This window comes from Nerophis ophidion, linkage group LG06 (genome assembly GCF_033978795.1).
Source record: "Nerophis ophidion isolate RoL-2023_Sa linkage group LG06, RoL_Noph_v1.0, whole genome shotgun sequence".
NCBI lineage: Eukaryota > Metazoa > Chordata > Actinopteri > Syngnathiformes > Syngnathidae > Nerophis > Nerophis ophidion.
Genome location: NC_084616.1, coordinates 8981046 through 8995550, shown reverse-complemented (window position 1 = coordinate 8995550; position 14505 = coordinate 8981046). Strand labels below are relative to the sequence as shown.

General features: G+C 39.1%; 2 protein-coding genes across 2 annotated transcripts in view; both read left to right on the top strand.

Annotated features, from left to right (window-relative positions):
* The window catches only part of plxna2 (plexin A2), an 801241-nt gene that overhangs the window by 295363 nt on the left and 491373 nt on the right, over positions 1-14505 (top strand). The gene's annotated exons all lie outside the window — the stretch shown is intronic.
* LOC133554165 (probable phospholipid-transporting ATPase IIA) overlaps positions 1-14505 on the top strand; it is a 116335-nt gene that overhangs the window by 50904 nt on the left and 50926 nt on the right. The window contains exons 7-13 of the mRNA XM_061902602.1: positions 1893-1987; positions 4942-5022; positions 9832-9907; positions 9977-10053; positions 10150-10310; positions 10394-10536; positions 12152-12264. Of these exons, the coding sequence (XP_061758586.1) occupies positions 1893-1987; positions 4942-5022; positions 9832-9907; positions 9977-10053; positions 10150-10310; positions 10394-10536; positions 12152-12264 (746 nt within the window). The remainder of the gene's footprint in view (positions 1-1892; positions 1988-4941; positions 5023-9831; positions 9908-9976; positions 10054-10149; positions 10311-10393; positions 10537-12151; positions 12265-14505) is intronic.

The following is a 14505-nucleotide window of genomic DNA, read 5'->3' as shown; positions in this document are numbered from 1 at the left end:
CTAAATTTCTTGTAATTGCACTTTGAGAAACGTTGTTCTTAAACTGTTTGATTATTTGCTCACGCAGTTGTGGACAAAGGGGTGTACCTCGCCCCATCCTTTCTTGTGAATGACTGAACATTTCATGGAAGCTGCTTTTATACCCAATCATGGCACACACCTGTTCCCAATTAGCCCGTTCACCTGTGGGATGTTCCAAATAAGTATTTGATGAGCATTACTCAACTTTCCCAGTCTTTTTTGCCACTTGTGCCAGCTTTTTCGAAACATGTTGCAGGCATCCAATTCCAAATGAGCTAATATTTGCCAAAAAATAACAAAGTTTACCAGTTCGAATGTTAAATATCTTGTCTTTGCAGTCTATTCAAAAGGATCAGCAAATTGTTGTATTCTGGTTTTATTTACCATTTACACAACGTGACAACTTCACTGCTTTGGTGTTTTGAAGACTACAAAATCTATTTTAAGTACAAATATTCTGTTCTCCAGTCAAACATCATAAAAGTACGCAGCGTCTTACCAGTGTGGAAATAAATGTGAGTTTTAAGTTTTCTTTAATTACGAGGATGTAACACAAAAATGGTTACTTTCTCATTTTTTTCCCCATTAGTAATTGTCACATAAGTGTAAAAACAAAAAAAAAACACAATAGTAAAAATTAAAAAATATCAAAGTCAATGTTAAATTGTGATCAAACAATAGCAGTATTTAAACACACATTCACAAAAATAATGCATTTAAAGATTCTAGAGCAGGGGTAGGGAACCTATGGCTCTAGAGCCAGATGTGGCTCTTTTGATGACTGAATCTGGATCTTGGAAAAATCTGAGCTGACATTGCTTGACACGATAAGTAATGAATGATTCCACTTGTAATCACAGTGATAAAAATAACGTTCAAAATATAAGACATTCTCATGCATTTTTATGTTCAAGAAGTTGCGTTAATGGTAAGAAGTTATTTATTTATGATTGTTTAGTGTGGGGCTTACCCTCCTGGGGGTTCTTCAGACCACCAAGCACCAACATGAGAGCCTGTTTCAGGGGTACAATATTGTTTTATTTTTTTCCCAGTTGCTTTCCAGCAATGGTCTTTTTCTCTTTCGTCCTCGCTCGCGCTCCGGCTCCAGCCCCAACCCCGTCTCTCCTCCTGGCTGCTGCTTATAAACAGAGCGAGAGGTGATTAGATAACGAGGCCCAGGTGGGCCATCTACGCACCTGTCGCTGATTTCGAGGCCGATCCTGGCAACGCCCCGCTTCGCTGCAGGCCCGCAGGCCACGCCCCCTCCACAGTTGGCTTCAGAATAACAATATTATTACAAAGAATAAGAGACCTATTTTACTCTAGAAATGTTGGTCTTGCTTAAAAATGCACGCTTTTAGTTGTGTTTAGTGTTAAAAAATATTAAATGGCTCTTACGGAAATACATTTTAAAATATTTGGCTTCTTGGCTCTCTCAGCCAAAAAGGTTCCCGACCCCTGTTCTAGAACATGCCAGTTGCCGGGCGGGGGTCGAGGAAAACGACATCTTTGTCTTACTGGAAATGGTGTTTTGCTTATCTGGCGTCCATGTGGAGGCCATTAGGTCAATTATGAAGAGCCAGGACTGGGGAGTTTGTGGCAGGATGACGCATTGAAGGTCTGGGGGGGGGAGGGCTGGGTGGCCACCACTTAATGTGACCACATGTTGTTTTTTTTCCCTTTTTTTAAAAGCACCGCTCGCAAAAGTTGTTCCAAAGCCGCTTTTTAAGTCACGCTTGGCTGCTGGAACAGACTTTTGAGTATGTGGTCCAATTCCCCCCCTCCACCCCTCCATGAATAGAGAGTACCTCTGTGATACCAAAGTTGTGTGTTGTCGCCCCCATGTGTTGGATATGAACGCTGGGTCCCAGGCTCCTGTTTCCTCCGCACTGACCAGCTGGATGGAGAGACGGACTGGAAGCTGCGCCTCCCAGTGGCGTGCACACAGAGGCTGCCCACGGCTGCAGTGAGTGCATAGCCCTGTCCCAATACTTACGTCCATATTGTGTGTGCAACAGCTCTGTTGTAGCGCTGATTGTGGGAATGCACCAAAGCATTCACACATGTTTTCCTACACTAAAATGCATCTATTTATTATTATTGTTATTGTGTGAATGCTCCAAAGCATTCAAACATACGGTTTTCTACACCAAATGTCATCTATTTATTATAGTGTGAATGCTCCAAAGCATTCACACATGGTTTTCTACACAAACATTCATATATTTATTATTATTGTTGTGTGAATGCTCCAAAGCATTCACAGATATGATTTACACCAAAGTTAATTTATTTATTATTGTGTGTGGGCTCCAAAGCATTCAAACATGTTTTTCTTCACTAAAATGCATCTATTTATTATTATTGTTATTGTGTGAATGCTCCAAAGCATTCATACATACGGTTTTCTACACCAAATGTCATCTATTTATTATAGTGTGAATGCTCCAAAGCATTCACACACGTGGTTTTCCACACCAAAATGCACCTATTTATTATTATTATTATTATTGTGTGAATGCTCCAAAGCATTCACACATGGTTTTCTACACAAACATTCATATATTTATTATTATTGTTGTGTGAATGCTCCAAAGCATTCACAGATATGATTTACACCAAAGTTAATCTATTTATTATTGTGTGTGGGCTCCAAAGCATTCAAACATGTTTTTCTTCACTAAAATGCATCTATTTATTATTATTGTTATTGTGTGAATGCTCCAAAGCATTCAAACATACGGTTTTCTACACCAAATGTCATCTATTTATTATAGTGTGAATGCTCCAAAGCATTCACACATTGTTTTCTACACAAACATTCATATATTTGTTATTATTGTTGTGTGAATGCTCCAAAGCATTCACACATTGTTTTCTACACAAACATTCATATATTTGTTATTATTGTTGTGTGAATGCTCCAAAGCATTCACAGATAGGATTTACACCAAAGTTAATCTATTTATTATTGTGTGTGGGCTCCAAAGCATTCAAACATGTTTTTCTACACTAAAATGCATCTATTTATTTCTACTATTGTGTGAATGCTCCAAAGCATTCAAACATACGGTTTTCTACACCAAAATGCATCTATTTATTATTATTATTGTTGTGTGAATGCTCCAAGGCATTCAAACATAGGGTTTTCTACACCAAAATTCATCAATTTATTATAGTGTGAATGCTCCAGTCCAAAGCATTCAAACATATAGTTTTCTACATCAAAATTAATCTATTTATTGTTTTGGGAATGCTCCAAAGCATTCACACATATGGTTTTCTACACCAAAGTTCATCTATTTATTGTGTGAATGCTCCAAAGCATTCACACATATGGTTGTCTACACCAAAATTCATCTATTTATTGTGTGAATGCTTTGAGCATTCACACATATGGTTTTCCACACCCAAATTCATCTATTTATTATTATTATTGCGGGAATGCTCCAAAGCATTCACACATATGGTTGGCTACACCAAAATTCTTTGTTTTATTATTGTGTGTACGCTCCAAAGCATTCACGCATATGGTTGTCTACACCAAAATTCATCTATTTATTATTGTGTGAACGCTCCAAAGCATTCACACATATGGTTGTCTACACCAAAATTCATCTATTTATTATTGTGTGAAACGCTCCAAAGCATTCACACATATGGTTGTCTACACCAAAATTCATCTATTTATTGTGTGAATGCTTTGAGCATTCACACATATGGTTTTCCACACCCTAATTCATCTATTTATTATTATTATTGTGGGAATGCTCCAAAGCATTCACACATATGGTTGGCTACACCAAAATTCTTTGATTTGAGCATTCACACAAATGGTTTTCCACACCCAAATTAATCTATTTATTATTATTATTGCGGGAATGCTCCAAAGCATTCACACATATGGTTGGCTACACCAAAATTCTTTGTTTTATTATTGTGTGTACGCTCCAAAGCATTCACGCATATGGTTGTCTACACCAAAATTCATCTATTTATTATTGTGTGAACGCTCCAAAGCATTCACACATATGGTTGTCTACACCAAAATTCATCTATTTATTATTGTGTGAAACGCTCCAAAGCATTCACACATATGGTTGTCTACACCAAAATTCATCTATTTATTGTGTGAATGCTTTGAGCATTCACACATATGGTTTTCCACACCCAAATTCATCTATTTATTATTATTATTGTGGGAATGCTCCAAAGCATTCACACATATGGTTGGCTACACCAAAATTCTTTGATTTATTATTGTGTGAACGCTCCAAAGCATTCACACATATGGTTGTCTACACCAAAATTCATCTATTTATTATTGTGTGAATGCTACTAAGCATTCACACGTTTGGTTTTCTACACCAAAAATCATCCATTTATTACTATTATTGTGTGAATGCCCCAAAAAATTTAAACATATAATAACTTCAACCATTCCACTGTCCAATCATTCCTCTTTAAAAAAAAGTTATTGTTTTTTTTTTAACTGGAAAATTTCCCAAAATTCCATGAATGCCGTTTTACTATTTCTCAATTAAAAATGTTACTACTTCAACACTTCTTGACCGAGTTGAAAAATTCCAACACCAACCATTTCAACTCATTCACAAAATTCAAAATATTTTGCATTTAAAAAAAAAAAAAAAAATCCAGAAATTTCCAAATTTCCATTAAATTTTCATTGAAAATAAATGGACCATTTTTCAAAGTTCCACTTCAAAATATTCAGCCTGTTCAGGTTGAATTGTGTTATTATTGTGTGCTCGCCTTCAACAATTAGTCATTTGGAAGTTCAACCTCGGCATTGGAACATTCACACGCAATTCCTTCAGGAATTCCTTCATCCAGTTTCCAAATGAAGTCACTGCTTTGCCCTCAAAACAGCGCTAAAGTAGTGTTTCTGCTTGCCCACAGGACCTTCTACAGATTCGATCGTATGTCTACGCGGAAGAGCCAAACATCGACATCCATAACTTTATCGGAACCTTCACCAGGGTGAGTGTGCGTACATTCCCACATTTGGTCAGTAGCAGCAGCCGCTATGTTTGTCTTTTTGTTTGACAGTCAGCATAGGATGGGTGCTGTTCACATTAGAACCAATACGGTACCAAATCCTGGTACCTGGGAATCACTGGTGCCAATTTTGCGACTTTTATGCACCTTAATCCTGTATTTTCCAGACTATAGAGTGCACCAATATTAAGGCCACACCCACCAAATTTGAGAAGAAATAAATATTTTACGTATATTAGCCAGATAAGAAACCCATTGAGATCCAGATCTCTCTCACAAGGGTGACCTGGCCATGGAGTCAACAGCACATGTTGCAGAGCGGTTTCAAAAAAAGTAATATGTTAAGACATACATTTTAAAACACATAAAAGAGAACTATAAAGATTTGCACTTTTTATAAACACAGGCACTGTGCAAACGTCTCTAGCTGTCTGTCCCTCAGCACAGAACAGAAGAACATACTTGCCAACCCTCTCGATTTTCCTGGTAGACTGCCGAAAATCTCCCGATTTCCACCCGGACAAAAATATTGGGGGCGTGCTTTAAAGGCACTGCCTTAAGCGTCCTCTCTCACCTGAAAAGGAGACTATTACATATGTCTCCGTTATCCACAGGTTTATCTATAACACATAAAGTAGGCGGGCACGGCGCTCTTGCTCAGCGTGTGTTTATTCCAGCCGGCACGTTAATACACTGACACACAACATCCGGATTTCCCATCATAGATTGCTTCAAAACTACGGCAAGTAGTAATGTCCAAAAATGTAACGGAGACGAAGCAGAAGAACCAAGAAGAGACATGCCGACTGATTGGAAAGACCAATGATTGGAAAAAAATATTTTCAGTTCATACAGGACAGGACTATTATGTGTGTGTATATGTGTAAATAAATGAACACTGAAATTCAAGTATTTCTTATATATATGTATATATATATGTATCTATTTGTGATGAGGTGGCGACTTGTCCAGGGTGTACGCCACCTTCCCTCCAGCTGAGATAGGCTCCAGCGACCCCAAAAGGGACAAGCGGTAGACAATGGATGTATGGACATATATATATATATATATATATATATATATATACACACACACACACATATATATATAAGGCTCCAGCGACCCCAAAAGGGACAAGCGGTAGACAATGGATGGATATATATATATATATATATATATATATATATATATAATTCACTGAAAGTCAATTATTTTATTGCTGTATGTATATATATATATGTATATATATATGTATATATATATATATATATATATATATATATGTATATGTATAAGGCTCCAGCGACCCCAAAAGGGACAAGCGGTAGACAATGGATGGATGGAGATATATATAAACACACACACATATATATATATATATATATATATATATATATATATATATATATATATATATATATATATATATATATATAATTCACTGAAAGTCAATTATTTTATTGCTGTATATATATATATATATATATATATGTGTATATATATATATATTTATATACATATATATGTATATGTGTGTATATATATATACATGTGTATATGTATGTATATATATAAGTGTATTTATTGGTATGTATGTATTTGTATATATATGTGTATATATATATATATATATATATATATATATATATATATATATATATATATATATATATATATATTTAGGAAATACTTGAATTTCAGTGTTCATTTATTTACACATATATATAAAAGTCTGATCTACAAAATTTGCAGGCGGCATACCCCTTCCCCTTCGAGCTGTCCTGGATGAACTGAAATTATTTTTTCCAATCTTTGGGAATTCGGAGGTCTCAAGGTTGGCAAGTATGCGGAAAGCTCCAAATGGAAGTAGTTCAGTGACTTTCAGTTTCGTCTGCAATGCATTCCAAGACAGAGGGAGCAGCAATGCCAATTTCAGTCCGTACATGGTAAACAGTGAAAATATACAAAATGTTACAAAGTTATGCACAAGAGCTGTTTTTTTCTTTGTAACAAAGTACACAAGTATGGAGGCATTAAACCGAAAAGAGCCTTATAAATGCCAGTCAGCGTGCTCTCCATGAAGATAAGTCAGACTTGGTATACAGTTGACAGTGGTGGGTGTGACTACCACAGCCAGTAACAAATCTTAGTGCCGAGTAAAAAATAGTGTCCAAGGACTGGAGGCATTTTGACGAAGCACGTCTCTAAAATCAATTACGGGCAAGATAATTGATAAACCGGTATGAAAGATTTAATAAATCTTCCAAAGTGTACTGTACAAAATTGAGTTTGGTGGAAACTCAATTTTGTACAGGCAAAGCTTATGTAACATTATAGTGACATGCAAAATTGAGTTTCCAAAAATAATAACAATAATAATTAAAAAATATCAATGGCATATCAAATCAAATTTAAAAAAAAATTGAATACCTCTTTTGTATTTGCAGCCTTCTGAGGTAAATATCAACATTAACTTTTTCCAGAGGGTAATACATTTGAAAAGAAAATAACAATGAATAAATCAACCATTCAGGCCTTTTTACCGCTCAGTTAATGTTGGGGCTCAGGTGGGCGGGGTTAGGGGGGAGGGGTTTGTTGGTAGCGGGGAGGGGGGGTGTATATTGTAGTGATCCGGAAGAGTTAGTGCCGCAAGGGGTTCTGGGTATTTGTTTTGTTGTGTTTATGTTGTGTTACGGTGCAGATGTTCTCCCGAAATGTGTTGGTCATTCTTGTTAGGTGTGGGTTCACAGTGTGGCGCATATTTTAAACCGTGTTAAAGTTGGTTATATGGCCACCCTCAGTGTGACCTGTATGCTGTTGATCAAGTATGCCTTGCATTTACTTACATGTGTGTAGAAGCCACATATATTACGTGACTGGGCCGGCACGCTGTTTGTGAGGAGGAAAAACAGACTTGACGACAGGTTGTAGGGGACCATTAAAGCAATGCCTTTAAGCAGGGGTCGGGAACCTTTTTGGTTGAGAGAGCCATGAAAGCCAAATATTTCAAAATGTATTTCCGTGAGAGCCGTATAATATTTTTTTAACACTGAATACAACTAAATGTGTGCATTTTTAAGTAAGACTTGTCATGTCTTCGTGATCATGTTCTGTTTAGTTATGTTCTGTTTTGTTTTTGACTCCATTAGTTCCTGTTTTTGCGCACCCTGGTTTGTTTTTGTTTCCATGACTACCAATCAGTTGACCTGTTTTCACGACTCACGCACCTGATTCACTTGAACTCATGTACCTGTTGTCAATCACCATGTCACCATTTAAGCCTGCATTTGCCAGGCTTAAATATTACACTTTTCAGCCTTCTACTCACCCTCTATCACCTCCTACACACCTATGTTATCCATGCCGATGATCCATGCTCTTTCTCGGTCCGAGTAAGTTTTTCATGCCATAGTTTGTAAGTTTTACTTTATGTTCATAGTTCTCCCATTGTGCGAGTTTTATTTTTCATAGCCAAGTTTTTAACCTCCACTGAGAGCGCCTTTTGTTCCTACCCTTTGTTTTTGTAATATTTTTGAGTTGAGATTAAAGATGTCATTACCTTCACGCCATATCCGTTCCAATCGCTTTGCACCACGGGAAAAACCACACCATAGTCCAGGTCTTGACAAGACCAACATTTTTAGAGTAAAATAAGTCTCTTATTCTTTTTAATAACATTTTTATTCTAAATTGAACCAATAATAAATATAATACTTCTTACCATTAATGCGACATCTTGGACAGGTGCGATAGAAAACGAATGGTTGGATTAAAATGCAAGAGAATGTTTTATAATTTGATCGTTATTTTTAACACCGTGATTACCAGCGTAATTATTAAGTACTTATCGTGTTAAACAATGTCAGCTAAGATTTATCTGGAGCCAGATGTAGTTACATCTGGCTCTCGAGCCATAGGTTCCCTACCCCTGCCTTTAAGGCACACCACCAATATTTCCATCCATCCATTTTCTACCGCTTATTCCCTTTTGGGGTCGCGGGGGGCGCTGGCGCCTATCTCAGCTACAATCGGGCGGAAGGCGGGGTACACCCTGGACAAGTCGCCACCTCATCGCAGGGCCAACACAGATAGACAACATTCACACTCACATTCACACACTAGGGCCAATTTAGTGTTGCCACCAATATTTAATAATGTTAATTTGATATTGAGCCGGAAGGCAAAGCTCTCAATTTACCGGTCGATCTACGTTCCCATCCTCACCTATGGTCATGAGCTTTGGGTCATGACCGAAAGGATAAGATCACGGGTACAAGCGGCCGAAATGAGTCTCTTCCGCCGTGTGGCGGGGCTCTCCCTTAGAGATAGGGTGAGAAGCTCTGTCATCCGGGAGGAACTCAAAGTAAAGCCGCTGCTCCTCCACATCGAGAGGAGCCAGATGAGGTGGTTCGGGCATCTGGTCAGGATGCCACCCGAACGCCTCCCTAGGGAGGTGTTTAGGGCACGTCCAGCTGGTAGGAGGCCACGGGGAAGACCCAGGACACGTTGGGAAGACTATGTCTCCCGGCTGGCCTGGGAACGCCTCGGGATCCCTCGGGAAGAGCTAGACGAAGTGGCTGGAGATAGGGAAGTTTGGGCTTCCCTGCTTAGGCTGCTGCCCCCGCGACCCAACCTTGGATAAGCGGAATATGATGGATGGATGGATGGATGGAATTTGATATTGCCTCAAGGGCCAAATGAAATTACACAGCGGGCCAAATTTGGCCCACGGGGCAGAGTTTGACACCTATGGCGTACACCAACGCTGACGTGGTTGTTGTCTTGCCGCAGGAGGACGGAGACCCTCCCATCAACGAAAGCCTCAGCATTGAGAACACGCTGTGGGCCAGCACGGTGGTGGCCTCGGGTAGGTGTCGCTGTTGGCAGGATGTATTATTATAGGACAGTGTGTTTATAGGTGTGTACCTGCCCACAGGCACGGTGGTGGGGGTGGTGATTTACACTGGTAAGGAGCTGCGCAGCGTCATGAACACCTCCAACCCGAGACACAAGGTATTTCAGTCTCGTGACCAGACAACGCTGTGTTGCGTCAGAATGGCGTTCGGTCGGATACGTTGTATGCTTAGTCATTCCCTGCGTTCATGTCAGGTGGGCCTGTTCGACCTGGAGGTGAACTGCCTGACCAAGATCCTGTTCGGGGCCCTGGTGGTGGTGTCTCTGGTCATGGTGGCCCTGCAGCACTTCGCAGGACGTTGGTACCTGCAGATCCTGCGCTTCCTGCTGCTCTTCTCCAACATCATACCCATCAGGTGCCCCCTCCCGCCCACGCGCTCGTCGGAATCTTCTTTTTTACCAGTCTTGATGGGTTTTTTTTTTTGTTCATTTGACGCAGCTTGCGGGTCAACCTGGATATGGGGAAGATGGTTTTCAGCTGGATGATCAAGAGGGACTCCAAGATACCTGGAACGGTGGTGAGGGCCAGCACCATACCCGAACAGCTGGGCCGCATCTCCTACCTGCTGACCGACAAGACAGGTATCAGTCAATTCCTATACTAGCATACAGTACAGTATGAAAATATGTATCAGTCAATTCCTATACTAACATACAGTACAGTATGAAAATATGTCACAAACTCCCAAAATGCAACACGGAACGACACGAGACGTCCTTAATGCAAACACTGTATAATGCATATGTTCCTTTTGACTTTACATGTACTGTAAATGTATAATGTATTTATGTTATTCACATGTGACTAATGATGTATAATAGACTGTATTTATGTTATTCATATGTGAATAATGCTGTATAATAGACTGTATTTATATTAGTCACATGTGAATAATGCTGTACAATGATTGTATTTATATTAGTCACATGTGAATAATGCTGTACAATGATTGTATTTATATTATTCACATGTAAATAATGCTGTATAATAGACTGTATTTATATTATTCACATATGAATAATGCTGTACAATAGACAGTATTTATATTATTCACATGTAAATAATGCTGTATAATAGACTGTATTTATATTGTTCACATGTGAATAATGCTGTATAATAGACTATTTATATTATTCACATGTGAATAATGCTGTATAATAGACTGTATTTATGTTATTCACATGTGAATAATGCTGTATAATAGACTATTTATGTTATTCACATGTGAATAATGCTGTACAATAAACTGTATTTGTTATTCACATGTAAATAATGCTGTATAATAGACTGTATTTATATTGTTCACATGTGAATAATGCTGTATAATAGACTATATTATTCACATGTGAATAATGCTGTATAATAGACTGTATTTATGTTATTCACATGTGAATAATGCTGTATAATAGACTGTATTTATGTTATTCACATGTGAATAATGCTGTACAATAAACTATTTGTTATTCACATGTAAATAATGCTGTAAACAGACTATTTGTTATTCACATGTGAATAATGCTGTATATTAAACTGTATTTTTGTTATTCACATGTGAATAATGCTGTATAATAGACTGTATTTATATTATTCACATGTAAATAATGCTGTATAATAGACTATTTATGTCATTCACATGTGAATAATGCTGTATAATAAACTGTATTTATGTTATTCACATGTAAATAATGCTGTATAATGGACTGTATTTATGTTATTCACGTGAGATGACGTGGCGACTTGTCCAGGGTGTAGACCCCCTTCCGCCCGATTGTAGCTGAGATAGGCACCAGCGCCCCCTGCGACCCCAAAGGGAATAAGCGGTATAAAATGGATAGATGGATGGATGTTTATCTGTAACTAAAGAGGGAAACTTTAATTCGGTTTACTAATATCACAAATGCAACTCAAATGTCGAGATCAGTATCTGATTTTGGTAACTTATTGATATTGCACCGTGAAACAATAGCGTTACATGTTAAGTAAAAGTTAAAGTACCAATGATTGTCACACACACACTAGGTGTGGTGAAGTTTGTCCTCTGCATTTGACCCATCCCCTTGTTCACCCTGGGAGGTGAGGGGAGCAGTGAGCAGCAGCGGGGGCTGCGCTTGTGTGTCAACTTGATACCAATATTTTGTCTTTGTCAGTCATATTTATGTAAATGTAGCTGATGGTGTTCAACCATTTAAATGGCAGGTACTCTGACTCAAAATGAGATGGTGTTCCGCCGGCTCCACCTTGGCACCGTGGCATACGGGATGGACTCAATGGATGAAGTGCAGAGCCACGTGTTCAGTGCCTACACACAGGTACACACTTTCTCAGTCCTCTCCTCATTAGATAATTACACACTTTCTGTCTTGAAAACCGTGTGTCTGTAAGCAACTACAATTATTTGATACTCGTTTATATTGACAAATGTTGTGTTTTGGATCGCAATGTTGTTCAATTAAGGACACTTCAAACAAACATGACATCTATTAAACAAAACAAGAAGCAAGGAATCAAACAGAGACAGAATTAAATTTGGCTCAATGAGGAGAAACGCGTACACCTGTACCCTTGAACAGTGTCACCGCGCTCTCACGAAAGATTGTACGCCTCTTTTATTTGGACTTTCCCTGATTACATGGAAACAGCTGTTTCTAAGGGAGGAGGGTCAGGAACACTTCAGAAAACCACTGTCAGTAACCACAATTGGTCGCTACATTTGTAAGTGCGAGTTAAAACTCTACTATGCAAAGCGAAAGGCATTTATCAACAACACCCAGAAACGCCGCCGGCTGTGCTGGGCCCGAGATCATCTAAGATGGACTGATGCAAATTGGAAAAGTGTTCTGCGGTCTGACGAGTCCACATTTCAAATTGTTTTTGGAAACTGTGGACGTCGTGGCCTACGGACCAAAGAGAAAAAGAACCATCCGAACTGTTCTAGGCGCAAAGTGTAAAAGCCAGCATCTTTGATGGTATGGGGGTGTTTTAGTGGCCAAGGCATGGGTAACTTACACATCTGTGAAGAATGCTGAAAGGTACGTACAGGTTTTGGAGCAACATATGTTGCCATACAAGCAATGTTATCATGGACGCCCCTGCTTATTTCAGATACAGTTCCTTGCCACTTAAGTCTTCTAAACACATGGTTTAAGTTTCTGCATGGAAATGTACGGTTTCAAAAAAAATATACTGTTTTCTTAAATAACGTATGTTTGTTTTGTATGTAATCTTTTATATGACATTATTATTTAAATAAAGATTACAAAAACACAACTTTGGAGACGCAGCATGCTCGAATATAACGGCCGTAAACCAAGAAGACGGGAGGGAAGTGACTTTATGTGGACCAATCTCGTCTTCCTGAACCGACACTTGGTCCCTGCTCCCAATGCTTCTTGACCTCCCATCATAGTCTCGGTCCCCCTTGACACCAAAGGTTATGGAAGCAGGAAAGCCCAAAAGCAGAATTCTGCCAGGACTCCTTGAACAACGCCACTGTCATTAACCCCTGCAGTAAACCAGGGGCTAAAAATAGAAAGGCCAAAAACTCAAGTCAATTGTTCATATTTAGTCGAAACATCTGGTTGTCCTTATTTTCCAGATTAGAGCTGGCGTTTGTGACATCTTTTTGAATTGATCATGTGGAAAATGTACTTTAATTATTGTCACTTGTTCCAATATCATTTTATATTCGAACTGGATGTTTTGGCCATTAATTACAGTTGTTTACTTTCAAATGAAAATATTCCCATCGGAAAGCGGAATTCATTTCGTACAGGGTCAAGCTGTCGCCAATTTTGAAGGTTTTTTTAAGTTTATGATCAATCAATCAATCAATCAATGTTTGCTTATATACATGTAGCCCTAAATCACTAGTGTCTCAAATGGCTGCACAAACCACAACACAAACCACTACGACATCCTCTGTAGGCCCACATAAGGGCAAGGAAAACTCACACCCAGTGGGACGTCGGTGACAATGATGACTATGAGAACCTTGGAGAGGACGAAAGCAATGGATGTCGAGCGGGTCTAACATGATACTGTGAAAGTTCAATCCATAATGGATCCAACACAGCCGCGAGAGTCCAGTCCAAAGCGGATCCAACACAGCAGCGAGAGTCCCGTTCACAGCGGAGCTAGCAGGAAACCACCCCAAGCGGAGGCGGATCAGCAGTGCAGGGATGTCCCCAATTGGGGTCCTGTACAACCTGAAAGTCGGCCCCGCACCTTTCTTCAGCACCAGTCCACGGGCGGTGGTGATGCCCATCTCTGTCCTTCACAAGGGACCCTCTTCGAAAAACACGATCTTTCCAAAAGTTCGCTGCATAATACACTGTACTTTGTGGTCCAATCCAACCGTGTTCGCTTGAGATCTCTGTTCCATAGTAAAGCTTGACCGTCATCTTTCGGGAATGTAAACAATGAAACACCGGCTGTGTTTGTGTTGCTAAAGGCGGCCGCAATACACCGCTTCCCACCTACAGCTTTCTTCTTTGATGTCTCCATTGTTCATTGAACAAATTGCAAAAGATTCAGCAACACAGATGTCCAGA